Source organism: Umbelopsis ramanniana, assembly GCF_025399195.1.
Source record: "Umbelopsis ramanniana AG unplaced genomic scaffold K450scaffold_43, whole genome shotgun sequence".
NCBI classification, from domain to species: domain Eukaryota; kingdom Fungi; phylum Mucoromycota; class Umbelopsidomycetes; order Umbelopsidales; family Umbelopsidaceae; genus Umbelopsis; species Umbelopsis ramanniana.
In genome coordinates, this window is record NW_026252129.1 from 158,871 (window position 1) to 180,768 (window position 21,898).

The window sequence follows — 21,898 nt, forward strand, 5'->3', positions numbered from 1 at the left end:
AATGGAGATAATTCTATCACATAGTTCTAGTAATTGGGCTCGGTATCTCATTGATGCGCTGAATCTGGATATGACAGGCTTTATCTGTCTTCAGAGGAGCCAGTTTTAGGTTGGTTATAGCGTCGTAAAATGAATCATCGTCATTCGAGAAAAGCGAGGAAACAGATGAAGCATCAGTGCTGACTGAGGTCCTTTGGGATACATCTGAAGGAGAAGATGACACTGCAGATCTGCTCGAAGAGAGAGACGAGCTGCAACCATCCCGAGAGGGGATGGTGATGTGAGGATGGTCCAAAGACCTCAGAGTACCAGAAAATCGCGACGGCTGTTGTACCGAATATGATCGACTGATGCCACGACTGGGTACTGCAGGAGAAATATTTGTTAAGCAACGTGTAGATGCATCGTTGGAAAATAATTTAGGCAACGTTCTCCAACCTTGAAGCTGCTCACCCTCGTACATCCGCGATTGTTGGGAAAGATCTTGTAACTTTTCCTGAATTATCCTTTCTTTTTGTGCTAGACTTTCTTCTTTACGAGTAAGTCTGTGTAATTTCGTGTTCAATTCCTTCTCTCGTTTTTCTATCTCTGCCATACGCTCTTGGTTATTTTTTTGCTGATTGGCAAGATCCTTCTCATATTGATCGAGTTTTGATCGCCTAAAGAAAAGGGTTTAAGTTATTGGGCACGCATTGAGTAAGATAAATGATCTTGCATTACTTACAGCAAGTTAATTTCAATGCTGTCCTGGCATCTCTGTATTTTTTCCAACTTGAAGAAATCCAGAGTAGTGGGTCGTTTAGATGGCTAGAATAATGGAACATTACGCTGTGAATACAATCTCGTCACATTATAATCATTACCTTTTTCTCACTTACATTTGTGTGCATCATGGCTTTTATCATACTATGAAGTTGAGGAGAGTACTGCTTTGGAAATGATCCGGTTTTACCAGACTTGATCTTTGCTGCAAGGGCATGCTGCGTCTTTGCTTGAAATGGTGGTCTGCAATTCATGTGTGCCAGAATGGATTAGTTTACTTGACATTGACAGGATTCCATCGAGGTATGGTGCAAATACTAACTCCAACGCGCAGAGTTCAAATGTCAGACAACCTAATGCCCAGACATCCGATTTCATATCGTATGAAGACTCATTGATCAGTTCCTGAGCGCATATCGTAATTCCCGTATTTGATAAGAAGAAGAAAAAGGGAAATTGAGAAAAGCTGGTATCATGCGTAATACATGAAATGGATCCTTACCGGTGACATATAAAATGGAGTCTACATGATAAGATGAACCTATCAGTATTATTGGCACAAAAATGAAAGCATCATGAGCCTTAAGAATATACATACACCAACAAAAGTCCTCGCCATATCTGCACCAGCACTTAAGGTCCTGGAGAGGCCAAAATCTCCCAGTTTGACGTTTCTTTGATCGTCCAAAAATACTGCATAAAGAGCAAAAATACTTGAATGGACCTTCACTTAAATCCGTTTATGGAATCTGCCTTCACTTACCATTGTCTGGTTTCAGATCTCTATGCAAAATGGCAACAGATGACTTGCTCTCCTCTCGTCCGCTTTTACCATGATGGCACTCGCGAAGAGCCATCAACATTTGTGTCAGCAGTATCCAGATAACGTCTTCTTGAAGATATTTCCTAAAGTGAATCAAAAAGCAAAAATGAGAGAATGCTTTAAAAAATGAATATTCAACGCTGATACCATTCTTACCCTTCCTGCTTGCATTTTCGAATGACAGACGACAAATCCCCACCGTCGCAGTACTCCATCAATATATACAGCATGCAATTCTTCCGATCAATGATACGTTCATAATAGCGGACAATATTGGGATGCTTAAGTTCTCGCAAAATATTGACTTCTGCTACTAGTTGACGCTTTTCCTTCTCGCTCATCTTGCGATAGTCTATTTCCTTGCATGCCAATATCTGGAGACCGAAGAAAGTGAGTACACGATATTGGTCACTTAAAGGCGTCGGACAATTTTATAATCAGTACCTGTCCATCTGAGATTCTTCTAACTTTTCTTATGAGGCCGAAGGAACCTGAACCGCATACTTCTAATGGCTCGAAGTGAGATGTGAATTCTGTACTAGACATATGTTGGCAAATTTAAATAGGTTCGGGTAACAATTGTATAGAGTAGATATAACAAGAAAGAAGAAAGAAGTAGCAATGACTGGAAAGAACTGGTCGAATCTGTTATATCTCGGATCCAGCCAATTCAGGATGCAGCTTTACAATAAGCTCCGTACACCAACAACCCAATGAAATTTATAGTTAAGGCCATTGTATTGTATCATAGTTTATGTATATGGAGGAGAAGATTAATCCGAAGAGAGATTATGTATCAAACTTCGAAAGATATATTTATGGACTTTGCGGCGATTGCGGGCCAGCATTGCCAACTGTGTTGTTACGGTTTGGCCGTCTTGCCTGTGGATCTTCCAATGAGCTCTCCAGAAGCGACATTTGACGATCAATGACATCTGCCGTCTTTGAAACCATGCTCTCCACTGCTTGTAACGCTGACTGCTTGCGACTTTGAAAACTTATAAACATCCATAATTAGTTGATCAAATATTTTAACTGTGTTGCTTTCGTTCCGTTACTTTACCTGTCACTTTCCGTTACTGTCTTTAATCGAACCTGGACATTCTCCATGGCTCCCTTGCTAAGTGACATTGCTCTGTTTTTGGTTTGTTGGAAACTTTGGCATACACACAATCTGTTAGCAACTTGATTTTCATATCATAAATCCCGCTTGTGTTTCGACAACGTACTTTTCACTCTCCAAAGCTTTTTGTGTAGAACTAAATATAGAGAATACACTTTTGCTAAGGTTCTCGTATGCGGCCTTGGATGCTTGAGCTAGGTAATCCTCCTTCGGTGATGAGGTTCCTTTGGTGGGTGAGAGTGGCAAAGGGGATCCCGTTCGCTCCATCCTATCAGGCGACCGGGTTGGTGTCATCACTCGAGTCCATGTATCTTTCAGTAACGTCAGCTCTTCCTCTTGAGCAGCAAGCTCCTCTTTAAGGGCTGATATCCGCGCCTCTTTCTGAGCAATGTATCGCATTAATTCATCTTTCTGTTCCGCCAGGTTAGTAGGTGGTTTTCTTGCTTGACTTTGACCTGTTTCACCCTGTATAAACATTTATATATCAGCTGGATACCATCTAATTAACGGTATGGCCGGGAACGATAACTTTACCTCGTCACCGTCGGCGTTGGCGCCATCATCATACTCATCGCCCAAGATGTCTCTCAGTTCCTTTTCCAAATCGTGAGATGTGTAGTTTTTCTGACTGTTCACAGAAGCCTCATGGTCGCTGTCTTCATCGGCAAAAAAGTCGTTATGGTCCTGAGGATCAAGCATGTCTAAATTCCCGAGGTTGTGAGAGAAGTTGGAAACCTTGCCTCGTTTTGGCAACCAGCCAAATTTACCCTTTTCTGATGACTTTCTTGTCTACCGCACTGTCGTCACACAAAGTCTCTTCGCACTTTGCGCGAAACGTGACCAACGTGAAGTCGACAATGTGATATCAACATACTTGCTTGTATGTGGCATGTATCATATGCAATTGAATCAATGGCTCAGACACGACTGGTAAATGGAAAGCAAGAAATCGATGGCAACAAACCAGAACCATTTGTCTAGGCAAAGCATAGAAAACTCATATACAATTTATTTAATAGATGTTTTTAAAATACAAGCGACATTCACTTATTTGACCCACTTGGCAGTGTTAGTAAGCTCGAATTCAACCTTTCCTCTAATGTCAGTGACAGAAGAGCCAACAAGGGCTTCGAATGCACCTTGCTCGGCAACCCAAGTGTTCTGTTGGTCATCATAGAAACCAAGAGCATACTTGTCAAGGACAAGGTCAACGGTGACAGTCTGACCAGCAGGGACATTGACCTTCTTGAAGCTTCGGAGCTCCTTCAAAGGTCTATGGAGGGAAGAGACCTTGTCGTGCACGTACACTTGAACGACTTCCTTGCCATCGACTTGGCTAGTGTTGGTAACATCAACAGATACGGTGATAGTGCCATCAGCTTCGAGAGTGGGCTGGTTGACACGAACATTCTTGTATTCAAAGGTAGAGTATGAGAGACCGTGTCCGAAGGGGAAGAGGACGGGTGCCTTTCTGACATCATAATATTTATAGCCAATGTAGAGACCTTCACCATAGTGGACATGTCCATTGTCACCAGGATAGTTGATGAATGCGGGGGTATCTTCAATTCTGATGGGGAAAGTTGTAGGAAGCTTGCCGGAGGGGTTGACCTTACCGAACAAAACATCGGCGATGGCGTTACCAGCTTCCTGACCCAAGTACCAGGCTTGAAGGATGCTAGGAACATCATCAACCCATGGCATGTTGATGGGAGTGCCGGATTGGTTGACAAGGACAAGGTTCTTGTTAGCCTTTGCGACAGCAGAGATAAGCTCATCTTGCTTGCCAGCCAATTGCATAGTAGCTCTGTCTTCTCCTTCAGTTTCCCATTCACCGTTCAAACCAGCGACGATGATGACGGCATCAGCGGTCTTGGCAAGTTCAACAGCATCTTCAATGATGTTGGGGTTCATTTCCTCGACAATACCGAAGCGAATAGCAGGAAGGTCACGGGGATGAGTGGAACGCTCAAACTCAATGACGATTTCAACAGCCTCACCAGCTTGCATCTGGAAGGTAGCGGTTCTCTCAGCTGAACCAGAATCGAAGAAAATACCAGGCTTATCTTGAGAAGTCCAGTTGTCAATGACTTCTTCTCCATTAATGAAGATTTTGCTGAGACCGGAAGAGGCTAATCCAATGATGTGGTTTCCAGTAGTCTCAGGAGTATAAAGAGTGGTCAGGCGTGCAGAGAAATGCTTGCCGTCAATGCCTTCTGGCAGACCGTCAAACAACCAAATTCTAGATGAACGTTGGACAAATCTGGAGTGGAATTCGCTAAATCCAGAACCGACGAAGTATTCAAAAGCGACACCGTTTTCACCATCCTTGGTCTTCATTTTGCCGTCCAAAACGGTGCACCACTTGTGAGTGTAGCATCCAAGGGCGTGAGCAAGTTCAACCTCAGTAGAGACAGCGTTCTTAATACCCTCGAAGGGAGAGATCGTGTAGTGAGTTCTGACACTTGCACTTCCACCGCCCATAACAATAGCTTGCTGAGCGTTGGGTCCAATGATGGCGATCTTCTTCAGCTTGCTGGCATCCAAAGGAAGAACGTTGTTCTCGTTCTTGAGCAAAACAATAGACTCAGCGCCAGCTTCTCGGATGATCTGTCTATGTTCTTCCTTGTCAATGCCTTCTTCAGGCTTCTCTTCCGGATCCTCAAACTTTCCGGCCTTAACAGCCAATTCCAAAACCTTACGGGCACGTTCATTGATGGTCTCTTCTGTAACTTCGCCTGCCTTAACAGCAGCGACAAGCTTTTCACCACGGATTCTGGTGGGTCCGGGCATTTCTAAATCCAAACCGGCATTGGCAGTTCCGGCAACAGAGTGGGCTCCGAACCTATTTTCCATGTGTGCTACGTTTAGTAATTTCTTTGAGCATGATGCAATGTGTAAACAAAAACTTACCAGTCGGACATGACAAGGCCGTCATATTCCCATTCTCCTCTCAAGATCTCCTTGATAGTATGAGAGTTTTCACTGGCCATAACACCGTTAATCTGGTTATAGGAAGTCATGATACAGCCGGGGTTAGCCTCACGAACTGCCTGTTGGAAAGGAGCGAGATACAATTCGCGAAGGGTTCTTTCATCAAGATCAGAGCTGATGGTAAAGCGCTCGAACTCTGTATCGTTAACAGCAAAGTGCTTGGCCGTAGCAAAGACACCCTCGCTTTGAACACCCTTGATGTAAGCAGAAGCCAAAGAACCAGTCAAGTAAGGATCCTCGGAATAGCACTCGAAGTTACGTCCTCCAATAGGGGTTCTGTGCAAGTTAATTGTAGGAGCTGCAAGTACAATGTATGAGTAACAAATCTCTAATTCACGTTCTGAAAGGAACGTGGGTCGACTTACCCAAAAGGACTTGAGCAGATTTTGACTTGAGATCATCGCCAAGGGCGGCGCCGACCTTTTGAACAACTTCAGGATCGAAAGTAGCACCCAATGCGACACCAGCAGGGAAACAAGCAGCTGACTTGCCATCACTAAACTCACCGCCTCTAGCTCCATTGGGGCCGTCTGACACCTATGATGTATCGTGTCAGTAACGACACATATATTGAAAAGTGAAATATGTAAAAGCATTATATCTCTACCTTCACGGAAGGAATGTTCAGGCGTGGAATGGCAGCTGTACGCCAGGTATCAGCACCAGCAAGGAGGGAGACCTTCTCTTCCAAAGTGAGTTCAGCCAAAAGGTTATCAATATCGACCATTATAAACGGGTTATGCTGAAGAATACCGCATCCATTGTGGACGGTACTTATACTGGAGTTGAATCGCCGCCAAGGCGGAAGCTCGCCTGACTCTAATTTTTTTTAGCTTTGGTGGAAATGTGATTGGTTATCTAATACAGACAGTGTGGGTAAGCACTCCCTCCCATTATTCACCCAACCTACCCTTCATTTTCCAGCCTCCGTATAACCCGAAGCTGAAAAGTAACTTGCTACAACGTTATCTACTTGCCAGTGATTGTTAGTCTGCTGATACGTGGATGGAACAAATGAAACCAAACAATACTATTCTCTACACGTGAGCCCTCCTTGTGTATGGGAATTGGACTATATCACCTTTCAAGCGAGTTCCGCATGGGTACAGCGCACATTACCGATGGCTTGCTTCAGTATCGACCCCAAAACACAGGTCACTCTTGTACCACCGAATATCTCCTCCGTAAATCAATGGTAGGAATGTTACAAGGTTGCATGTCCTGACAAAGCTACTCACTTTGCGCTACACTTCCACAGATTTCCCTCCTGAAACGTGGAGCTTTGTAAATTTGGTTCTTCGTTGTATCATATAATCAATCATCAATCTGATGGGAAAATGCATATCTGACTTCAGATGAACTTAAACATTGCCGGTGCAGAGTCGCCGATTAATAAAGTTCACCGGTTCCAAATGCGATACTGGCTGGTTTTGAGCTGTAAAAGTGCGGGGAGAATTCGGTAGAACTCAAATGATTGCAGCTCTAGTATTATGTGAGATAACTTCGAATTTTCAAGTAGACGCGTACGAATACATGTAGAACCACAAGGACTATTTATATTTTTCACTGTGACTTAAATGACCCATATTTACTTGTAAAACATAACGAAAGGCAAAACCGAGATCCCGCACCCCGCATTTTGGGAGATTCTTGATGTAATGATATTTTGAAGCTGAGCTAGACTGCTGCTTGCAATGCCGAGCTGAAGGTAGAGAGAGCGCCATCAATGTAGAATGCTCTATTCTAATAATTAGTAACTCACTTTTGCGCAGGCTAGTTAATTTACTCGCCGAGAAGTAGATTTGCATGCTGACATCGTAGGGAGTCAGATACGACGTATTCCGTGAAAGACAAGTAGTGTTCGCGATTACTTTGGTTTGGAAAGATCTCAAACTAATATTATAGACTTTGAGAGTCTAGAAAGAGACAATGTTGGAAAACTAGGAACAAAGGCGGGTAACAAAAAAGATGGCAACTCAGCATCTCCCAATAAACTGATCTCCTCCACACGTGGAGGTATCAGGTGTGTTTTCGCTGGCTTTCAGGAAAAATTGTCCATATTTATCGAAAGAAGTGCCACTTAGCAATGCTTCATATGGCCTAACTATGAAGTGTCAAGCCGCCCATCTCCTTGCTTACTACTTCAATACTGCTCTCCTTCAATAACGTGGTTGCACTTCTCGTTTCATGGTGAATCAGCAGTATATCGCTGTAATATATAGTGGCTGTGAGAAGAAAGGGACGGTCCTATGTAAGACTGAAGAGTAAAACGGTATTGATATTGATACTAAATTTGGCAGATAATCAAACTTGAAGCGAAAAATCGATCAGTACGGTAATCGGTCAGTACGGTTTACTATATCTTCGGCTTATGCCGACACATTGAAACATAATTCCATACTGCTCACGACGTATTACTATCGTTAGTCAGTTCAAATGCAAGAAAGCTACTTCGCTTTCAAAATTCTTCTGGATAAAGTGATGTTATAGACGATAGTAGCAAATGACTCCGACTAGGGATTGTTTTATCTTTTTTCAGATCACTAGTCATATACGATCTTTCTTTCGAACAAGCATCTCTGCCTATGTCAATTGGCGCTAAATGCTGACTGGTCGATAAAAAAATTCATAAAATCATTTAAGGTGATCGAAGTTGGTGTAAGTCAGTGATCGTTTCCCGTGGATTCTGTCAAACGATACCGTTGCTTCGCTTTGTTCATCGAACTTAGCTAAATCATTACATCAAATATAATATCTCGCAACCCCAACAGTCTTTATATAGTCTTACATTTATTATTTAAAGTACAACAATATATGACAATGGCATGAATAGAAAGAGTATTAGACCGACACCCGGACGTCGGACTTATCCCTTCGAACAATGGGAAATGCTCGCGTTCTTTACGCTTTTTCCTGAGTTGAAATATGAGATTACCAAAGGCAATCGTGAGACATAGTTAGGAAGTTTTGAGAAATTTATAACACTAGCATGTATGTCTGTTACAGCTAAATACCTTAAGTATGTAACTCATACCATTTTCAGAGTATATACAGTTCATAGCTTTAGACTGATGTAGCTTTCCAATATGGAAACCAGTAGGAGTTGATATACAGAAAATTGGCGGATACAACAAAGGCAAAGACGCTATGTTGCGTTTGGCTGCATGATTTTATAAGTGACGGTCATTCCTCAGGAAGTGAGCTCGGTACCACAATAAGGAAGTAATCAATCGCGTTAGCTTGCTTTCTCCCACCAATCAGGGTAGGAATAATGTATACCTGGAATAGCACAGTCCTCTTTTACTCTTTACGATTTCAGCAGTTATACTACAGCAGAGGCTTGCATACTTCAAAAATGCTGCATAAAGGCTCAAGTCCTCTCCTCATCCCCTTACTTGCAAAAATTGACTTGTGCGCAATGGTACTTCTTCAACACCATACCTTCAGCAAATTATCTCATTATGCATAATGCGCTAATATAGACATTTGAATGATCTAGTGTTATCTGAAATGGGTTTCTATATGAAAAACTCAATTTCGAATGATAAATGCCTTCCTATAACTATTTTCTTGTCAGCATGGTAATCCGTAATCGTTGCACTTGCCGACCCTGACAAATTATCTGCAAAGCAGGTAAGATGAGCTCCGATTTAGGATAGTTCAGGTTCCGCGATCGCACCATTCTTTTGCTTCGTGATGCAAAGCAATGGACCTTTTTTGGCAGAAAGACTATACAAGCTTTGTTTAATGCTATCCAGTTCCTCAATTGGATGCGCGAAGGCAATAAAGTGAAGCTATGAGTACTTAGTTCCGATGACAGAGAAAAGTAACAATTTGGCAAAGTGAGACTCCACAAGGAGCCTACAACACTAGATAACAAAATGTGGTTTTCAAAAATATGGAACGTTACCGAGGTTCGGCATTGCCTGCTGATCGAAGATTGGTGGAAAACCCTCCAAGTTTGTCAAATTGTACTGCATGTGGTACATCAACCAGATTGCGACATTTGGATGGCAATTGATCAAGCCTATCAGTCGCCATATAAAATAGATAGATGTCCCAACTGATTACAAGGTGACCTCCAGCGAGAACAAACTGAACCTTCTGTTTTGCTACGATTAAAAAATGAGTTCAGATACTGAAAAGCATGTTGACCATGTAATAGATGAGAAACAGGGTAACGCAGATCCGTTCGAGAAAGACGAAATTGTCAAAGAGGATGTGCTCGAATACGACTCCATTGATTACGAAAATGACCCAGAGTACAAAGACATCCCTATGGTGGTTCGAGAACTTGTAACATTTGAAGATGATCCTGAAACACCAAGCTTGACATTTAGGTAAAAGATGCTTGTTATACTTGCTCCAATAACATCGGGTAATAACATTCTTGTGTTGTCTAGATACTTTTTATTGAGCATCATTTTCGTTGGCCTTGGAGCATTTGTATCTCAATTATCTTGGTTTCGTACCACTTATGCCCCATATTCCGTCTTTTTTGTGCAAAGTAAGCGAATATGCGTTCCTCAACGTAAAATAGTGGAACGCGATATCTGACCTCGCTTTCACAGTCGTAACGCATTGGGCAGGAAAATGGCTGGCCAGGGTCCTGCCAAACAAAGTGGTCAATCTGTATTTATTCAGCTTTAATTTGGTATGTTTATTTATTGGTCGACAGACACCTTTGCCTGGATAGTGACGTCTAATCCGCCAATATCTTAATAGAATCCTGGTCCATTCTCAAGAAAGGAGCATGTCTTGATCACGTTGAGTGCAAGTGCAGGTGCAACATCCAATCTCGGCGAAATCATTGTATCTGTAAAAGAACTATTCTATGACGAATATATGCACCCGGTGGCGGCAATTGGTAATGCGGACATAATATACTTGAGTCAATATTGGGATGTATTATTGACAAAGATCCCGCTCTTGATCGATAGCTTTCATGTGGGCTACCATTTGGACCGGATACTCTTATGCTGCTCTAGCTAGATCTTTCCTCATTTACGATCCCACCTTTGTTTGGCCTCAGGCTTTGATGCAAACCACTCTGTTCAATACTTTAAGATCAGAATCTGATGACAACGATTCCACTGCACGCAAACAGATGAAGGTCTTTTGGTTATGCTTGGTTGGAATCTTCTTCTGGCAATTCTTGCCCGAATATGGTTAGTCTTCGTATCTGATATGGACCCGTTTCCTGCGTGATAGAGTATTAATTTTCTCTTTTCTTATAACACAGCTTTCCCTCTGACCTCTAGCTTAGCAGTACTTTGCTGGTAAGTTTATGGAAAACTTACCCGATATATACAATGTATTTCTGTAGCGCTGACGACATGAATGCTGATGCAGGTTTGGTGGACATAATGAAGTTGTTGGTAAGTGATCTTACATATAAGAGGTTACTGGGAAGCTTCTCTAACAATCTTATAAACTTGGCTGCAGCGTTTGTCGGGTCTGGCCTCGGAGGCATGGGTGTTTTGAACTTCACTTTGGATTGGAGCAATATTACATCGTCAATTATGCTTTCTCCTTGGTGGACACAAGTAATTCAGTTTGTTGCCTTTGTCCTTAGTGTGTGGGTACTTGTCCCAATCGCCAAATTCAAGGGACTTTGTAAGTAAAGTCTTGTTATCTTTCCTGCATTCATCCATGAAAACTTTTTATTAATCAGACTTATCTGTAGGGGGAAGTGATCAGATTCCCCTCATGTCCAACAGGCTCTACTTGGCAAATGGTACAGCATATCCTTTCACCAAATTGATTACAGCCGATGCGCAGTTCAATGAAACTGCGTATGAGGAGTATGGCCCTGTATATATGTCTGCGTAAGTGAACCGGATGACTTGACGGATATAATCTACATTCATATTCTAACCATCCATTTTCAAGATACAACATGTGGACAATCTTCTTCGGATACGCATCCTACCTATCTGCTTTCGTATCCATCGCATTGTTTGCTGGTCCAAAATTAGTGTTGGTTGCGAAGACATTGATTAAGCAGGGAAAGAGAGAAAATACTGACAAGTTAAACAAATTGATGGAGCCTTACAAGGACGTGCCTTTATGGTGGTACCTTGTCCTATTTCTTATCTGCTTCATCACAAACATGGTACTCATCTTTACGGAGCAGCTTTACATTCCTTGGTGGTCTTTCATTGTTGCATTGGTAATCGGAGCAGCATCTGTGGTGGTAAGTTTTATATGTATTTATAGCACAGGTAGTACTTTGGTATTATTCTAACTTTATGATCACTATTGCAGCCTATGGGGTAAGTTGAGTATGGCGCAGACTCATACCTCCCACCGATGACTCACTTAACTCTTCCGTGACAGATATATATATGCTATTAGCAATTATCAAGTCGATATTGGAACATTCAACGGTACGCTGTGACACACGAGGAAGAGATAGAAAGTATTAGGCTCGTCATCTAATTTTTTCGTTTCGTTTGGAACAGAGCTCATTTATGGTTACATGCTTAATGCAAACGGAAATTCACGTCATCCCATCGGATCCTTGGTTTACCGAGTGTATGTACTACATGTCACTTTTATTATGATACGATGACGGGCTATTCATCTTTATTCTCGTAGTGTTGCTGGACAATGCTGGTATCGTGCGCAAACCATCTTGCAGGATATGAAAATCGGACACTACAATCATGTTGCCCCTCGTAAGTTTGTCTGATAGTGAATTGAGGGTTGTGCAGCGTTCGATGCTAACCAAACTGGATAGGCGATGTCTTTTGGTCCCAGATCATTGGAAATGTTATTGGTGTGGTACGTATACATTGGTATCATGCACCATGTAATCTATGCTAACTCCAAAGTCGCATTTCTTAGCCAATCAATTACGCAGTTATCAGATGGGTAATTGATACCAAGAGAGACTACCTGGACGGCACTAAGAAAGATCCTCTTAACCAATGGACAGTAAGTTTGAGACATCATTTTTGCTATGTAGTTCATTATCTTCAACTTGCTTATATTCTTGCCATAGGGACAAAACCCCATCTCTTATAATTCACAAGCTGTTCAATATGGTCTCGTGGGACCATCAAGATTGTTCGAATTATCTGCCTATACTCCATTACTGTATGGATTCCTACTAGGAGCCATAGCCCCTGTGTTGTTGTGGCTGCTGCATAAGAGATTTCCCAAAGCTCGGTTTGACCTTTGGAATACCACCATTTTCTTTTCAAGGTAAACCGACAAATCAATAGCAATGACATGTATGGCAAATTGATTTATCTGTAACACTGCCGTCTACAGCATGGGTAACTTCTACGGAAACGTTTCAACCGGTCCCCTTAGCTCGATTATTGGAGGGTGAGTTCATCCTCACGTCGACTTGCTTCATAACCTGTGTATACTTACCTCCACCTTTCGACTAGCTTCGTATGCAACTTTTACTTTTTCCGGTATAGACATGCGCTGTGGAAGAAGTACAACTATCTTTGTGGGGCAGCTTTGGACGCTGGTTTCAACCTTAACATGCTGGCCATTTTCATCTTCTTTTCCGCTGCCAAAACGGTTGTAATGCCACCGTGGTGGGGCAATGACCCAGTTTCAGTCGAAAAATGCTACGCACTATGATGATTTCCATTGTTATAGAATACGGACAATATCCTTGACCAGGTTACTTTGGTTACTTTATTTATATCATTCATCAGCTCAAATCTACTCCTCCAATCGAGAAAGCATTCACCTGTTGAAATATAGTATTCAATACTTTCATGGACCGTTTAGGGTGATGCATGCATGTATTCATAGTGTGCCGGCTACTTCAATGCTCAACGAAGTTATATCATGTTTGCCAATATAAAGAGGTCAGACCTTGTAATGTTTAAAAACATTGTATCCAGTAGCAGTTTGGTGAAAAGCAGTGTGTATTTTAGCTTGCACAAGCGCTGTGTACAATATTTGTCATTTAAGTAGATAAAATAATTAATGTACAAGAAAGATGTAGAAAAGGTATACAAGTGGGATTTTCGTATCGTAGCTGGTACGTCAGAAACAATTGCGGGGAGAGATATGAAAAAATGGGGGCAGCTATGAAAAATCAATTCATTTTTCTAGGTTCGGAAAGGGCTGAGGTGAGGGCCACCCTTGCTTCTGAGGATCTAGCGGTTTTGGAACTTCTTGATCATCGCTTTTGTCATCAAAGTCATCGATGCCTTCGACTACTAATTCATCAGCGTCTTCTGGCCATCCTTGATTCTCTGGAAGCCAATCATCCAGCGCGTCCATGTCTGTATCCGGCAGCTCGAAACTGACCTTGCCGCTATCGTCTTCCCAGAGCAGGACTGGCGCTGTTGTTTTGTCACTGTCTTCTTGAGATGCCTTCTCCTTCTGCTCTATCCACAGCTTTTCCAAGTTTTCGAGATCAGCTTCCATATCCGAGGTTTCCATATCCTCGTTTTCATCGTCCATTTCCTCAATATCCACGGCATTTTCAGTATTGTCAAGGGGTTCTATTTTATCATGTACACCAACATCTGCAGCCTCTTGAGGCGCTACTGGATCAGTAGGTGCTGGAATTCCTGGAAGTGTAGATGATGGCATTTCAGTCACATAGACTGTAACGTATACAATGTCGGGTGTTGGTTGTGTTGTTGGAACCGCTACATTGGTAATGTCAGTCACATTCAGTATATGTTGTGATGCTGTTGCATTCAGCTGTGCTTGTGTTGGTGACTGAAGCTCCAATTCTTCCTCTGGCGTCGGATCTGGCTGAGGCCAAGGGCATAGTATATCTTGTGGATCAAAGGTGTTGGCTCTATCATCTCGGCGCGGACATGAAGAAACAATGGAATGTAGTTTTTTTCCTCGGTCAATCAACTGCTCATTGCTAGACAATTTTGCCCATAGATCCAAAACCGGCAAGTCATTCCATTCTGGGAGACGATGTCGAGGGAGCTCTTGAAGGATTGAATCGGTTTCCATGAGAGGCACTAAGAATTGCTCTATCGCTTTGCGCTCGTGTTTGACGTGGGTACCAAATTCCAAGTGATTTGTTGAAAAGCTTGTGAAGTTCTCAAAATTGGGATAAAGCATGGTATAACCTCTGAGATAGATCATCTCAATAAAATATCGCTTCCACGAGTTCTTCCATCGATTGGATCTGGATTCAGGTACGCTAATATTCAACTTGGCGCCGTCTTCAAGGTCCACTAAACGTGCTGTAACATAGTCATGGAATTCGCGCCAATGCTCTGGGAAATATACGGCTCCCCAACTGCAGGGTACTTGTAGAAGGAAAGGAGTGCGTGGGTCTACTGAGGTTGCGTTCAATACCCAGTCGGGGTGAAACAATCGTCGACCTTCCATACCCATTTCTGTGTTACGTGGCGAATACAGGCTGACACCAAAGAGCAAATCCGAACGATCGGATAAGCTTCCATACCGGTAGCGTAAAATTGAGTATTTGACCCATAAGTAAAAGTAAGGCGATACCTCGACATCATCCTCAAGGAAAATAGCATAATCATCATTATTCGTGGGATACCAAGATTCCACGATCGCCGGCATGAGTCCACCTTTTCGAATACGATGACGAACGTTCTTAGGGCCATGCGGCCAAGGTGCGTTGGCAACGATGAGGCGAGTAACCTTGTCCGCTGTCTGTTCCATATTGATGGAAAGGGATACTTTGTCACCGAGATAATGAGCATTCGTTGCAGATCGAACCAAACGAGATAGTGAATGCGGTCGTCTATCGGTGATGATGATGAGGTTGACATTAATGGTATGCCAATCTAGGATGATAAAAGAACAAACGATGCGTCATAAGTTTGCCATGAAAAAAAAAATCATCGACCTGCAGCTGTTTCACATATACAACTTACTTTGAAGCGCCACCATTGGTAGATCTGCCATCCACAGAGTGTGTCTTACATCAGGAAGCGGCAATGTGATGGTGGTGACACCAGAAACACTAGAAGCCACAGATGACCCCTGGAACACAGGGTTGCTGGGTTGCTGAATACTGACAACCAATTGTGGACGCAAAGCCGATAGAAGTCGAGAGAGATCGTGAGCAACTTGGCTGGCCAACGGAGCAGAGTCCCCGGCGGGTAATCCTCGAAGTTCGCCGTAATCAACATCAAGGTCCAAGATATTGATGTCCACACACGGCGCAATATATTTTTCCAGCATACCACGTAGTTGTCCTGCCGTCATACCACGACTTTCGCCCGTCACCACAACATGGGCCCTGATACGGCCGAGAACGTGGAATCGACAAAACAATGGACGAAGGGCACGAGCTTGTCTTGGACCATCAACGACAAAGAGAACAGAGCCGTCGGTGTCGGGAGTGTTGGCCAGATCAGCAGCTTGTTTATAGTCAGAGACGGATAAAGATGTTCGATATTCCAAAAAATTCCTCCAGATAGTGTTGTGGCTAAGTTGCTCCTTAATATATTGGCATGTGTTGAGAGAGCGTTTGGCAATAGTTGTGTCGGCTAATAATGAATGGTTGCTTTCATCATGTGGAATGACGATGGAAGGAATAGCAGCGTATTTGTTGAGAGCTTGACTGATGTAATGACCCAGAGGAGCAGCCAAGGCATCCTGTCTTGACTCTCTAGCTATTTGGGCTAACCAAGGTGTTTTTAGAAGCCACACGTCGTTGATCATATCTACTGATCTAGACTTCATGGGATTGTCAATACACAACAATCCAGAACTGGATGTTCTATCAGCCGATCTGGCGGGCAAAATGATTCCAGAAGTTCCAAGCAGCGCCAAGTGGTACTCGTCGGTGTGCGTCAACTGCAGTAAATGTTGGAGATAATTCGTTCCTGGCGAAGCACCATTATCGATGATCCAAATATAGTCCGATGGCGCTAGTTGTGCGACTTGCAGCCAACTGGATCCATAGGCGATCCTCTGGTCAATATTTTTCCCGTTTTCCACCACCACGACTTTCATCTTTACGCCGTGATTACGCCGGCGATGTTTTGACAGAATAGATTCCGCCAACGTCTGCTTTTCCGTTGAGCACACTACCCAAATAATATTTGGGGGGAAAGTCTGTGCAAGCACGGCATCTAGTTGACGTTGTAGGTGGTCGGACTGTAATAAATTAATTATGGCGGTGACAGAGGATGTTTGCCAGTCTGGGTTAGCTTTCGATTGGATGAGTGAGTCTATCTGGTGGACATCCATGCCGCTTTCCGTGTGCTGTTGTAACCCATGCGAATGTGAAACTATCACTGTGGGGACGTTATCCATCCATTTTGGGTAACCGTCCGAGAGCCGTCTGTATCTCTTGTTTTCTATGGGAGGATAAATTTACGCATGAGTAAGATTGAGTAGGTTTTGGAGTGAGGTGGGACAGGTTTCTCCCGACACACTCAAAAATTTTCTGTATGGTCAATCCCATACAAGACTGCCATGTCATAGGCTATTCTTACCTTTCATATCATTGAGAAAAGAAGCAGTAAGTTTGTTACTGTGGGGTATGGAGGCGGTTTGTGATAGTAAGTCGACTTCCAATTTTGGAGTGAATATCGTCACGAGAAGCAAGACGCATAAAACGCCTAGAAACACACAAGTTGTAGTTGTCATGCGTCGAGATAGGGTATGGCACCACAGACGAACACGGGCCTTGTAATGGCGTAGACGTCGCCAGCGAGTTGACTTTAGATCATCTTCATCAAACATGATGAACTCGATCTGAGCTTAATTTAAGGACTGGAATGGAGGTGGGTAGATTGGAGGTGAGAGGGAAGAGTGGTAATAGCGTAGTAATAATAAATGATAACTTAAATACAGCTGAATGGCAAAATAGTTAAATTCACCCTTCGTAGCAAATATAAAAAATGAAAAATTATAGAGGAAAGGAGGGATTGCCAGCGAAGCAGGGGAAACAAAGGAGATTCAATTGGAAACTTTTGAAAAACCCTTTTCCATGATCGTGTCGCACAACACCACCCCAAATTAACACAGGCGTCGTTTTGCTTAGGCTCCCACTGAGTCTATTCTTCTTCTTCTATACCATATAAATTGACTAAATATAATAGTATCAAACACTAGCGTCCCTATACTTCCTAGCAAGTAAGGTAATGCTTCTACGAACTTTGCTCGGCTTTGCATCGCGGAGCTTAAAAGAATGCTAGTGGTATAAGTCAGGTTCCCTAAAGCGGCGAAAATGAACAGCGCGGAGGAAAGACCGTCTACGGACTTTCTCTGTTGATTTTTGAGGATCTGCGGTACACGGGAAGCTAGATACAGTCCGGCGCACAGCCAGGCAAAAAATCGGCCCACCATGAGGTGATCGATTTGTAACGCTGCTGAGTGGATCAACGGCGTGGTCGTTAAGGTAGAAGAGGCTTGCGTCCTGAGAGAAAACATAAAAATAGCTGATAGGGCGATACGTGGCGAGGGGGTGCGTTGTGGTGTCATGTCACCCAAGGTGTACCATTTGCTTGGCGAAGCAGAAGCCGAATACGGAGGGCTCAAAGCTTCGTCGGAGATTGTAAGTAACGGACTTTGCTCTGCTCTGCTACTGCTGGGGGAGTGATTATAGTTTCTGGGTATTGACACTGGTCTAATGTTGCTATGCGGATTTTGGACCTTTAGGTCGGGATAATCATATGCTGAGATGGCGTTTTCTGGTAGATGTACAAGGGTGGGTGGTGGTGAAATGTACTTATAATATACCCACTGAGTCAAGAGCGTTAAATCGATCCATACAAAATAAACTCCAAGATATTTTTGAAAAGCCAGTTGATCCGTCAATAGACAGCCAACCAGATTGGATATGTCCCCTGAAGGAAGGTTAAATAGGATCATAAATAATCATGATCTCCTGGAATTACGTTCGTGATGTAATTTCTCTCACCTGCCAACCATATCATAAGGAAGGTTAAGCTCAGTGACTCTGCGGAGCTTCTCCTATAGTTCTCTATCACCTGACTACCATTGTGATTGAATGTCAGTTGTTCATGATACCGACTGTGAGACTTATTCTATCGTGAAAAAGTACGTACGGTAATTGAGCATTTAGCCAACTGATAATAGAAGCATATCCAAACAGTAGACTGAGGGTTTCTTTGTATCCATATACGCATTCACCAAAAATAGCCTGCAAACAAATGATCAGCCTCGGGTTCAAATGAGAGGCCCGCCAAAGAAATTTTTTCGAAAAACAAAGAGATGTGTACCTTAATAAAGTGATTGTACACAACGCCGTCAATTGATGTTGGCGTGCACTCCATGCTTTGTTGTGATGATAAGAAAGAAGAATATACAGTAAAGACACAATAGGTATTTACAAAAAATTGCGAAGAAGAGAATGAAAGGAAGAAGCAGATAACGAGGCAGGGTTATGAAGGTTTGATAAGTGGGTTGTGGAGTGGGGGATGTCACGGGTTCACGCGACCCAATCTTTCAACAGAATCGGAAATCAACGGAAACCAAGGCTTGCATGCTTTCCCCAAGGTATGCCCTTTGATAAGGATCAATATGCCTTAAATTATGTACATCATTGCTTATTACTTTTAACATCAAGTTGAGACTTGAACCGTAATGCCGTTGAAAATATTTCTCACGCATGAAGAACACCAATAATTGGTACAAACAAGTTTTTCAAATTCCATTATCATTACCATAAAAGTCAACTTTAACACTCTTCCAGCATGACGCACAAACACGACTTCAAAATCAGGGTGTTGTGGAAGTAACAGATCGCGTATGATCCCGTGTGATAGCCCATATTGTCTCGTTCCGTTCTGTTAAACCGTTGATATTACGCCTTTCAAAGGCGCTTGCTTTATTTCTTATTGCAGTTGAGTAGCGATATATTCAGCGATAGTCTTTACGACGACACCGTGATCATCCTATATCAACCAATGATCCAATGGTTAGTACAATATGTTTCCGGCGTGAATTTAGCAAAAATAAATGGAATTTCAGCAGTGTGCAAAATTTATGCAAATTCTTACCTGTTGTGCAAGTCCCGACACTGTCACTGTTCCAATAACACCAACACCTTTGATGATCAATGGGAAAGCTCCGCCGTGGAAAACATAATCTTGCTCACTGATCAGATACTTCTCCTGTAGCGTTTTACCTTGACTGGCGCAGTACTGTCCAAGATAAAAACTAGAGTGTCTAAAGCGCATGACCGAGTTGCTGGGAGAGCCGAGTTTAGCTATTATCTTATCGTTCTTACATTATACAAAAACATAACTTTCTTACTTCTTTCGGCGAACCCATTCATTGTTGTCTGGGCCAGTTCCTTGCATAGCGAAATGGAAAAGCTCATGTCCAGCCACTGTTATGTCGATGACCACAGGCTTGGGGTACGCAGAAGCGTTGTCGATTAATTTCAGACCAAGTGCAAGTGCATCGTCCGAACCGAACTTTGTAAACTGAAGCTTTTCTTCTTGATCAAGCAGCTGTGGTAGCAAGGTGGAGTAGTCTGTCATCGTTTGCTTGAAGTAGAGGGTAAAGAGAACTGAGCGAGCGGTAAAACAGCTGGAAATTTCAGGCTTAAAGCTGCATGTGCGTGCGGAGTTAATGGCTTAGTCAGAGTGGTTTGTATAGGTAGAACGACGGCTTCTGTACAAAAAGAACCAAGAGGTTAATTCCTACAACTTACTTGCACGTTCAGCAAGTGACAGGGCTTCAACTACAGCGATTAACCTACCCATCTTGAAGCAAATGTTGCATTTGAAAATCTCAATATGACAGTCACCCAAAGCTGCCTTTCAAACAGCTGAACTTTTAAGGTTTGGGAGGTTTGCGAGATTCAATAAATGGTATCAATACCATTAATCGAGTATAGATTCCTCCGTTTATTTGCTAATGCATATAGGTAGGTGAGTTTACACACCACTCAAAGTAAGTATTGAAGAATATCTTATGGAAAAAAGAGTCACTCTGCTGTGAGGCATATCTAGCACTTGATCAGTTGACATTGGCTCCGCTTTGCTACCGTATAAACGGTCAGGATGCTTTCTGCCTTCAGATCTCGTCACACTGCCATAATTTGAACCTCTGAGTTTGATCTACTCAATACTGTACCTGACTGCGGGATCACATCATAAGTGACTTAGAAGGGAGTAGGCAAACGTTGTTTAAAATGCTCTCCAGTCAGAAGCTTTTATACAATCAATGGTGGTCGTCTACGGTACAGATCATAATATCAGGACGAGTCAACACTCATACGGACAAAAGGAACTACATAATATTGGAATACAGAAGTTAGGTGGTAGTTACCAGTACGCCGCGTCACTGTATGCTACATAAAAGGGATTTTTCCAGCAGCTTTACTAAGCAGTTCCCTTAGCCTTGTATGAGTTGGAAAACTGAAGCCAAAAGCGATAGTATCAGCGGTGATTTTTTTATCGCGGGTGAAACTCCCGCAAATTTTTTCCTGTTTTTCCAGGGATTGTCAGTTCACAGCCGTTTCATCATCTTTCTCATACTACTAGAAACAATCGTCTATTCATTCCATACCGGATGAAAAAAAGGACATGCTAGCAGAGCAAAATGTGCTCATATACAATTATTTGATTGAATGAAGCTTGTAACAGTACAAGGACTTCTATGAAGCTTCTATATTTGTTTGAAAATCCGACCACAAAAAAGAAGCCGTTCGATATTTGGTCTTTGAAGTTTGACTTATTGCAAGGGGAGAGAAACCCGTCGAGAGACTGATAGCTGTCTTTGAAAAATTGTGGAACTATTTTTGCGATCCAGACACAAGAGGTTCATCTTGCCGACTGAGCCTCGTCGAAATAGTTATGTTGCAACAATGTCTATGCAATGTGTGCGTGCTGTTCTGGAAAATGTGGTTGCTACCGAAAGGCTGTAGTTATCATCAAGTCCATTAAGCCTGGTGCTTAGACATACTTGTGAGATACAATATTTAGGGCAGGTGGTGGAAATTGCTAAGGTGGCGTCTGGTTCCATCTTAATACAACGAATGGCTGTTATGAGAGAAATGGCTGCACTACCATCATTTATAGATGCTAATGGTCTATTGCTTAGTCTCGCGTAAGCAAATGCACGGCCTGATTAGAAGTGGGAGCTTAACAGGACGACGCAATACCCATTTTGCGAGATGGCCGCCAAACAGTAAGTTTACAACGCGAGCCAAATTAATTGAGCGTTTGCTTGTTGTCTATACTCTGACTTGACATGACGATTCGGGGAGTAAGCTACGAATAACTCGG

At 42.7% G+C, this 21,898-nt stretch overlaps 7 protein-coding genes across 7 annotated transcripts; 1 reads left to right on the forward strand and 6 right to left on the reverse strand.

Annotated features, from left to right (window-relative positions):
- Positions 1–16: 16 nt before the first annotated feature.
- On the reverse strand, positions 17–2,131 carry K450DRAFT_282142 (uncharacterized protein; the record flags this gene model as incomplete). The annotated part of the gene is made up of 9 exons (XM_051593420.1): positions 17–659; positions 725–807; positions 879–1,005; positions 1,085–1,167; positions 1,265–1,285; positions 1,361–1,455; positions 1,526–1,668; positions 1,742–1,959; positions 2,030–2,131. 9 exons carry the CDS (start codon positions 2,129–2,131, stop codon positions 17–19), a joined length of 1,515 nt encoding a protein of 504 aa, XP_051443005.1.
- A 176-nt stretch (positions 2,132–2,307) lies between these two features.
- Positions 2,308–3,501, reverse strand: K450DRAFT_282143 (uncharacterized protein). The gene is made up of 4 exons (XM_051593421.1): positions 3,243–3,501; positions 2,815–3,173; positions 2,649–2,741; positions 2,308–2,582 (listed from the first exon to the last, which is right to left on the reverse strand). The coding sequence occupies exons 1-4, from the start codon at positions 3,405–3,407 to the stop codon at positions 2,402–2,404; spliced, it is 798 nt and encodes a 265-aa protein (XP_051443006.1). The 5' UTR covers positions 3,408–3,501; the 3' UTR covers positions 2,308–2,401.
- A 243-nt stretch (positions 3,502–3,744) lies between these two features.
- K450DRAFT_249465 (uncharacterized protein) lies at positions 3,745–6,569 on the reverse strand. The gene is made up of 3 exons (XM_051590405.1): positions 6,310–6,569; positions 5,622–6,239; positions 3,745–5,553 (listed from the first exon to the last, which is right to left on the reverse strand). The coding sequence occupies exons 2-3, from the start codon at positions 6,221–6,223 to the stop codon at positions 3,756–3,758; spliced, it is 2,400 nt and encodes a 799-aa protein (XP_051443007.1). The 5' UTR covers positions 6,224–6,239; positions 6,310–6,569; the 3' UTR covers positions 3,745–3,755.
- Positions 6,570–9,827: 3,258 nt separating this feature from the next.
- K450DRAFT_273338 (uncharacterized protein) lies at positions 9,828–13,304 on the forward strand (the record flags this gene model as incomplete). Its single annotated transcript, XM_051593082.1, has 19 exons — positions 9,828–10,042; positions 10,106–10,209; positions 10,274–10,356; positions 10,428–10,569; positions 10,643–10,870; positions 10,945–10,981; positions 11,055–11,080; positions 11,148–11,318; positions 11,389–11,506; positions 11,595–11,898; positions 11,970–11,977; positions 12,042–12,091; positions 12,167–12,239; positions 12,303–12,382; positions 12,445–12,488; positions 12,552–12,641; positions 12,709–12,911; positions 12,981–13,037; positions 13,103–13,304. The coding sequence occupies 19 exons, from the start codon at positions 9,828–9,830 to the stop codon at positions 13,302–13,304; spliced, it is 2,235 nt and encodes a 744-aa protein (XP_051443008.1).
- Positions 13,305–13,522: 218 nt separating this feature from the next.
- K450DRAFT_249469 (uncharacterized protein) lies at positions 13,523–17,577 on the reverse strand. Its single transcript, XM_051590406.1, has 3 exons — positions 17,129–17,577; positions 15,557–16,990; positions 13,523–15,466 (listed from the first exon to the last, which is right to left on the reverse strand). The coding sequence occupies exons 1-3, from the start codon at positions 17,376–17,378 to the stop codon at positions 13,776–13,778; spliced, it is 3,375 nt and encodes a 1,124-aa protein (XP_051443009.1). The 5' UTR covers positions 17,379–17,577; the 3' UTR covers positions 13,523–13,775.
- A 71-nt stretch (positions 17,578–17,648) lies between these two features.
- K450DRAFT_249471 (uncharacterized protein) lies at positions 17,649–18,999 on the reverse strand. The gene is made up of 4 exons (XM_051590407.1): positions 18,881–18,999; positions 18,707–18,801; positions 18,559–18,632; positions 17,649–18,484 (listed from the first exon to the last, which is right to left on the reverse strand). The coding sequence occupies exons 1-4, from the start codon at positions 18,932–18,934 to the stop codon at positions 17,676–17,678; spliced, it is 1,032 nt and encodes a 343-aa protein (XP_051443010.1). The 5' UTR covers positions 18,935–18,999; the 3' UTR covers positions 17,649–17,675.
- A 332-nt stretch (positions 19,000–19,331) lies between these two features.
- On the reverse strand, positions 19,332–20,300 carry K450DRAFT_249472 (uncharacterized protein). Its single transcript, XM_051590408.1, has 3 exons — positions 19,917–20,300; positions 19,661–19,850; positions 19,332–19,555 (listed from the first exon to the last, which is right to left on the reverse strand). The coding sequence occupies exons 1-3, from the start codon at positions 20,144–20,146 to the stop codon at positions 19,496–19,498; spliced, it is 480 nt and encodes a 159-aa protein (XP_051443011.1). The 5' UTR covers positions 20,147–20,300; the 3' UTR covers positions 19,332–19,495.
- Between the last annotated feature and the right edge of the window lie 1,598 nt (positions 20,301–21,898).

Bases quoted from the DNA above. Each gene is read 5' to 3' on its own strand.
- K450DRAFT_282143 (XM_051593421.1), bottom strand. From the start codon at position 3,407: ATGCTTGATCCTCAGGACCATAACGACTTTTTTGCCGATGAAGACAGC. The intron at 3,174-3,242 runs GTAAAGTTATCG...ATGTTTATACAG, and splicing joins CCAACGCCGACGGTGACGAG to GGTGAAACAGGTCAAAGTCA. The intron at 2,742-2,814 runs GTACGTTGTCGA...TGTATGCCAAAG, and splicing joins AAAGCTTTGGAGAGTGAAAA to TTTCCAACAAACCAAAAACA.
- K450DRAFT_249465 (XM_051590405.1), bottom strand. From the start codon at position 6,223: ATGGAGCTAGAGGCGGTGAGTTTAGTGATGGCAAGTCAGCTGCTTGTT. The intron at 5,554-5,621 runs GTAAGTTTTTGT...CATGGAAAATAG, and splicing joins GGCCTTGTCATGTCCGACTG to GTTCGGAGCCCACTCTGTTG.
- K450DRAFT_249469 (XM_051590406.1), bottom strand. From the start codon at position 17,378: ATGTTTGATGAAGATGATCTAAAGTCAACTCGCTGGCGACGTCTACGC. The intron at 16,991-17,128 runs GTAAGAATAGCC...ATCCTCCCATAG, and splicing joins TTTTCTCAATGATATGAAAG to AAAACAAGAGATACAGACGG. The intron at 15,467-15,556 runs GTAAGTTGTATA...TTATCATCCTAG, and splicing joins ACCAATGGTGGCGCTTCAAA to ATTGGCATACCATTAATGTC.
- K450DRAFT_249471 (XM_051590407.1), bottom strand. From the start codon at position 18,934: ATGGAGTGCACGCCAACATCAATTGACGGCGTTGTGTACAATCACTTT. The intron at 18,802-18,880 runs GTACACATCTCT...ATTTGTTTGCAG, and splicing joins TGTACAATCACTTTATTAAG to GCTATTTTTGGTGAATGCGT. The intron at 18,633-18,706 runs GTACGTACTTTT...TCACAATGGTAG, and splicing joins TGGCTAAATGCTCAATTACC to TCAGGTGATAGAGAACTATA.
- K450DRAFT_249472 (XM_051590408.1), bottom strand. From the start codon at position 20,146: ATGACAGACTACTCCACCTTGCTACCACAGCTGCTTGATCAAGAAGAA. The intron at 19,851-19,916 runs GTAAGAAAGTTA...CGGCTCTCCCAG, and splicing joins GAATGGGTTCGCCGAAAGAA to CAACTCGGTCATGCGCTTTA. The intron at 19,556-19,660 runs GTAAGAATTTGC...TGGTTGATATAG, and splicing joins TGTCGGGACTTGCACAACAG to GATGATCACGGTGTCGTCGT.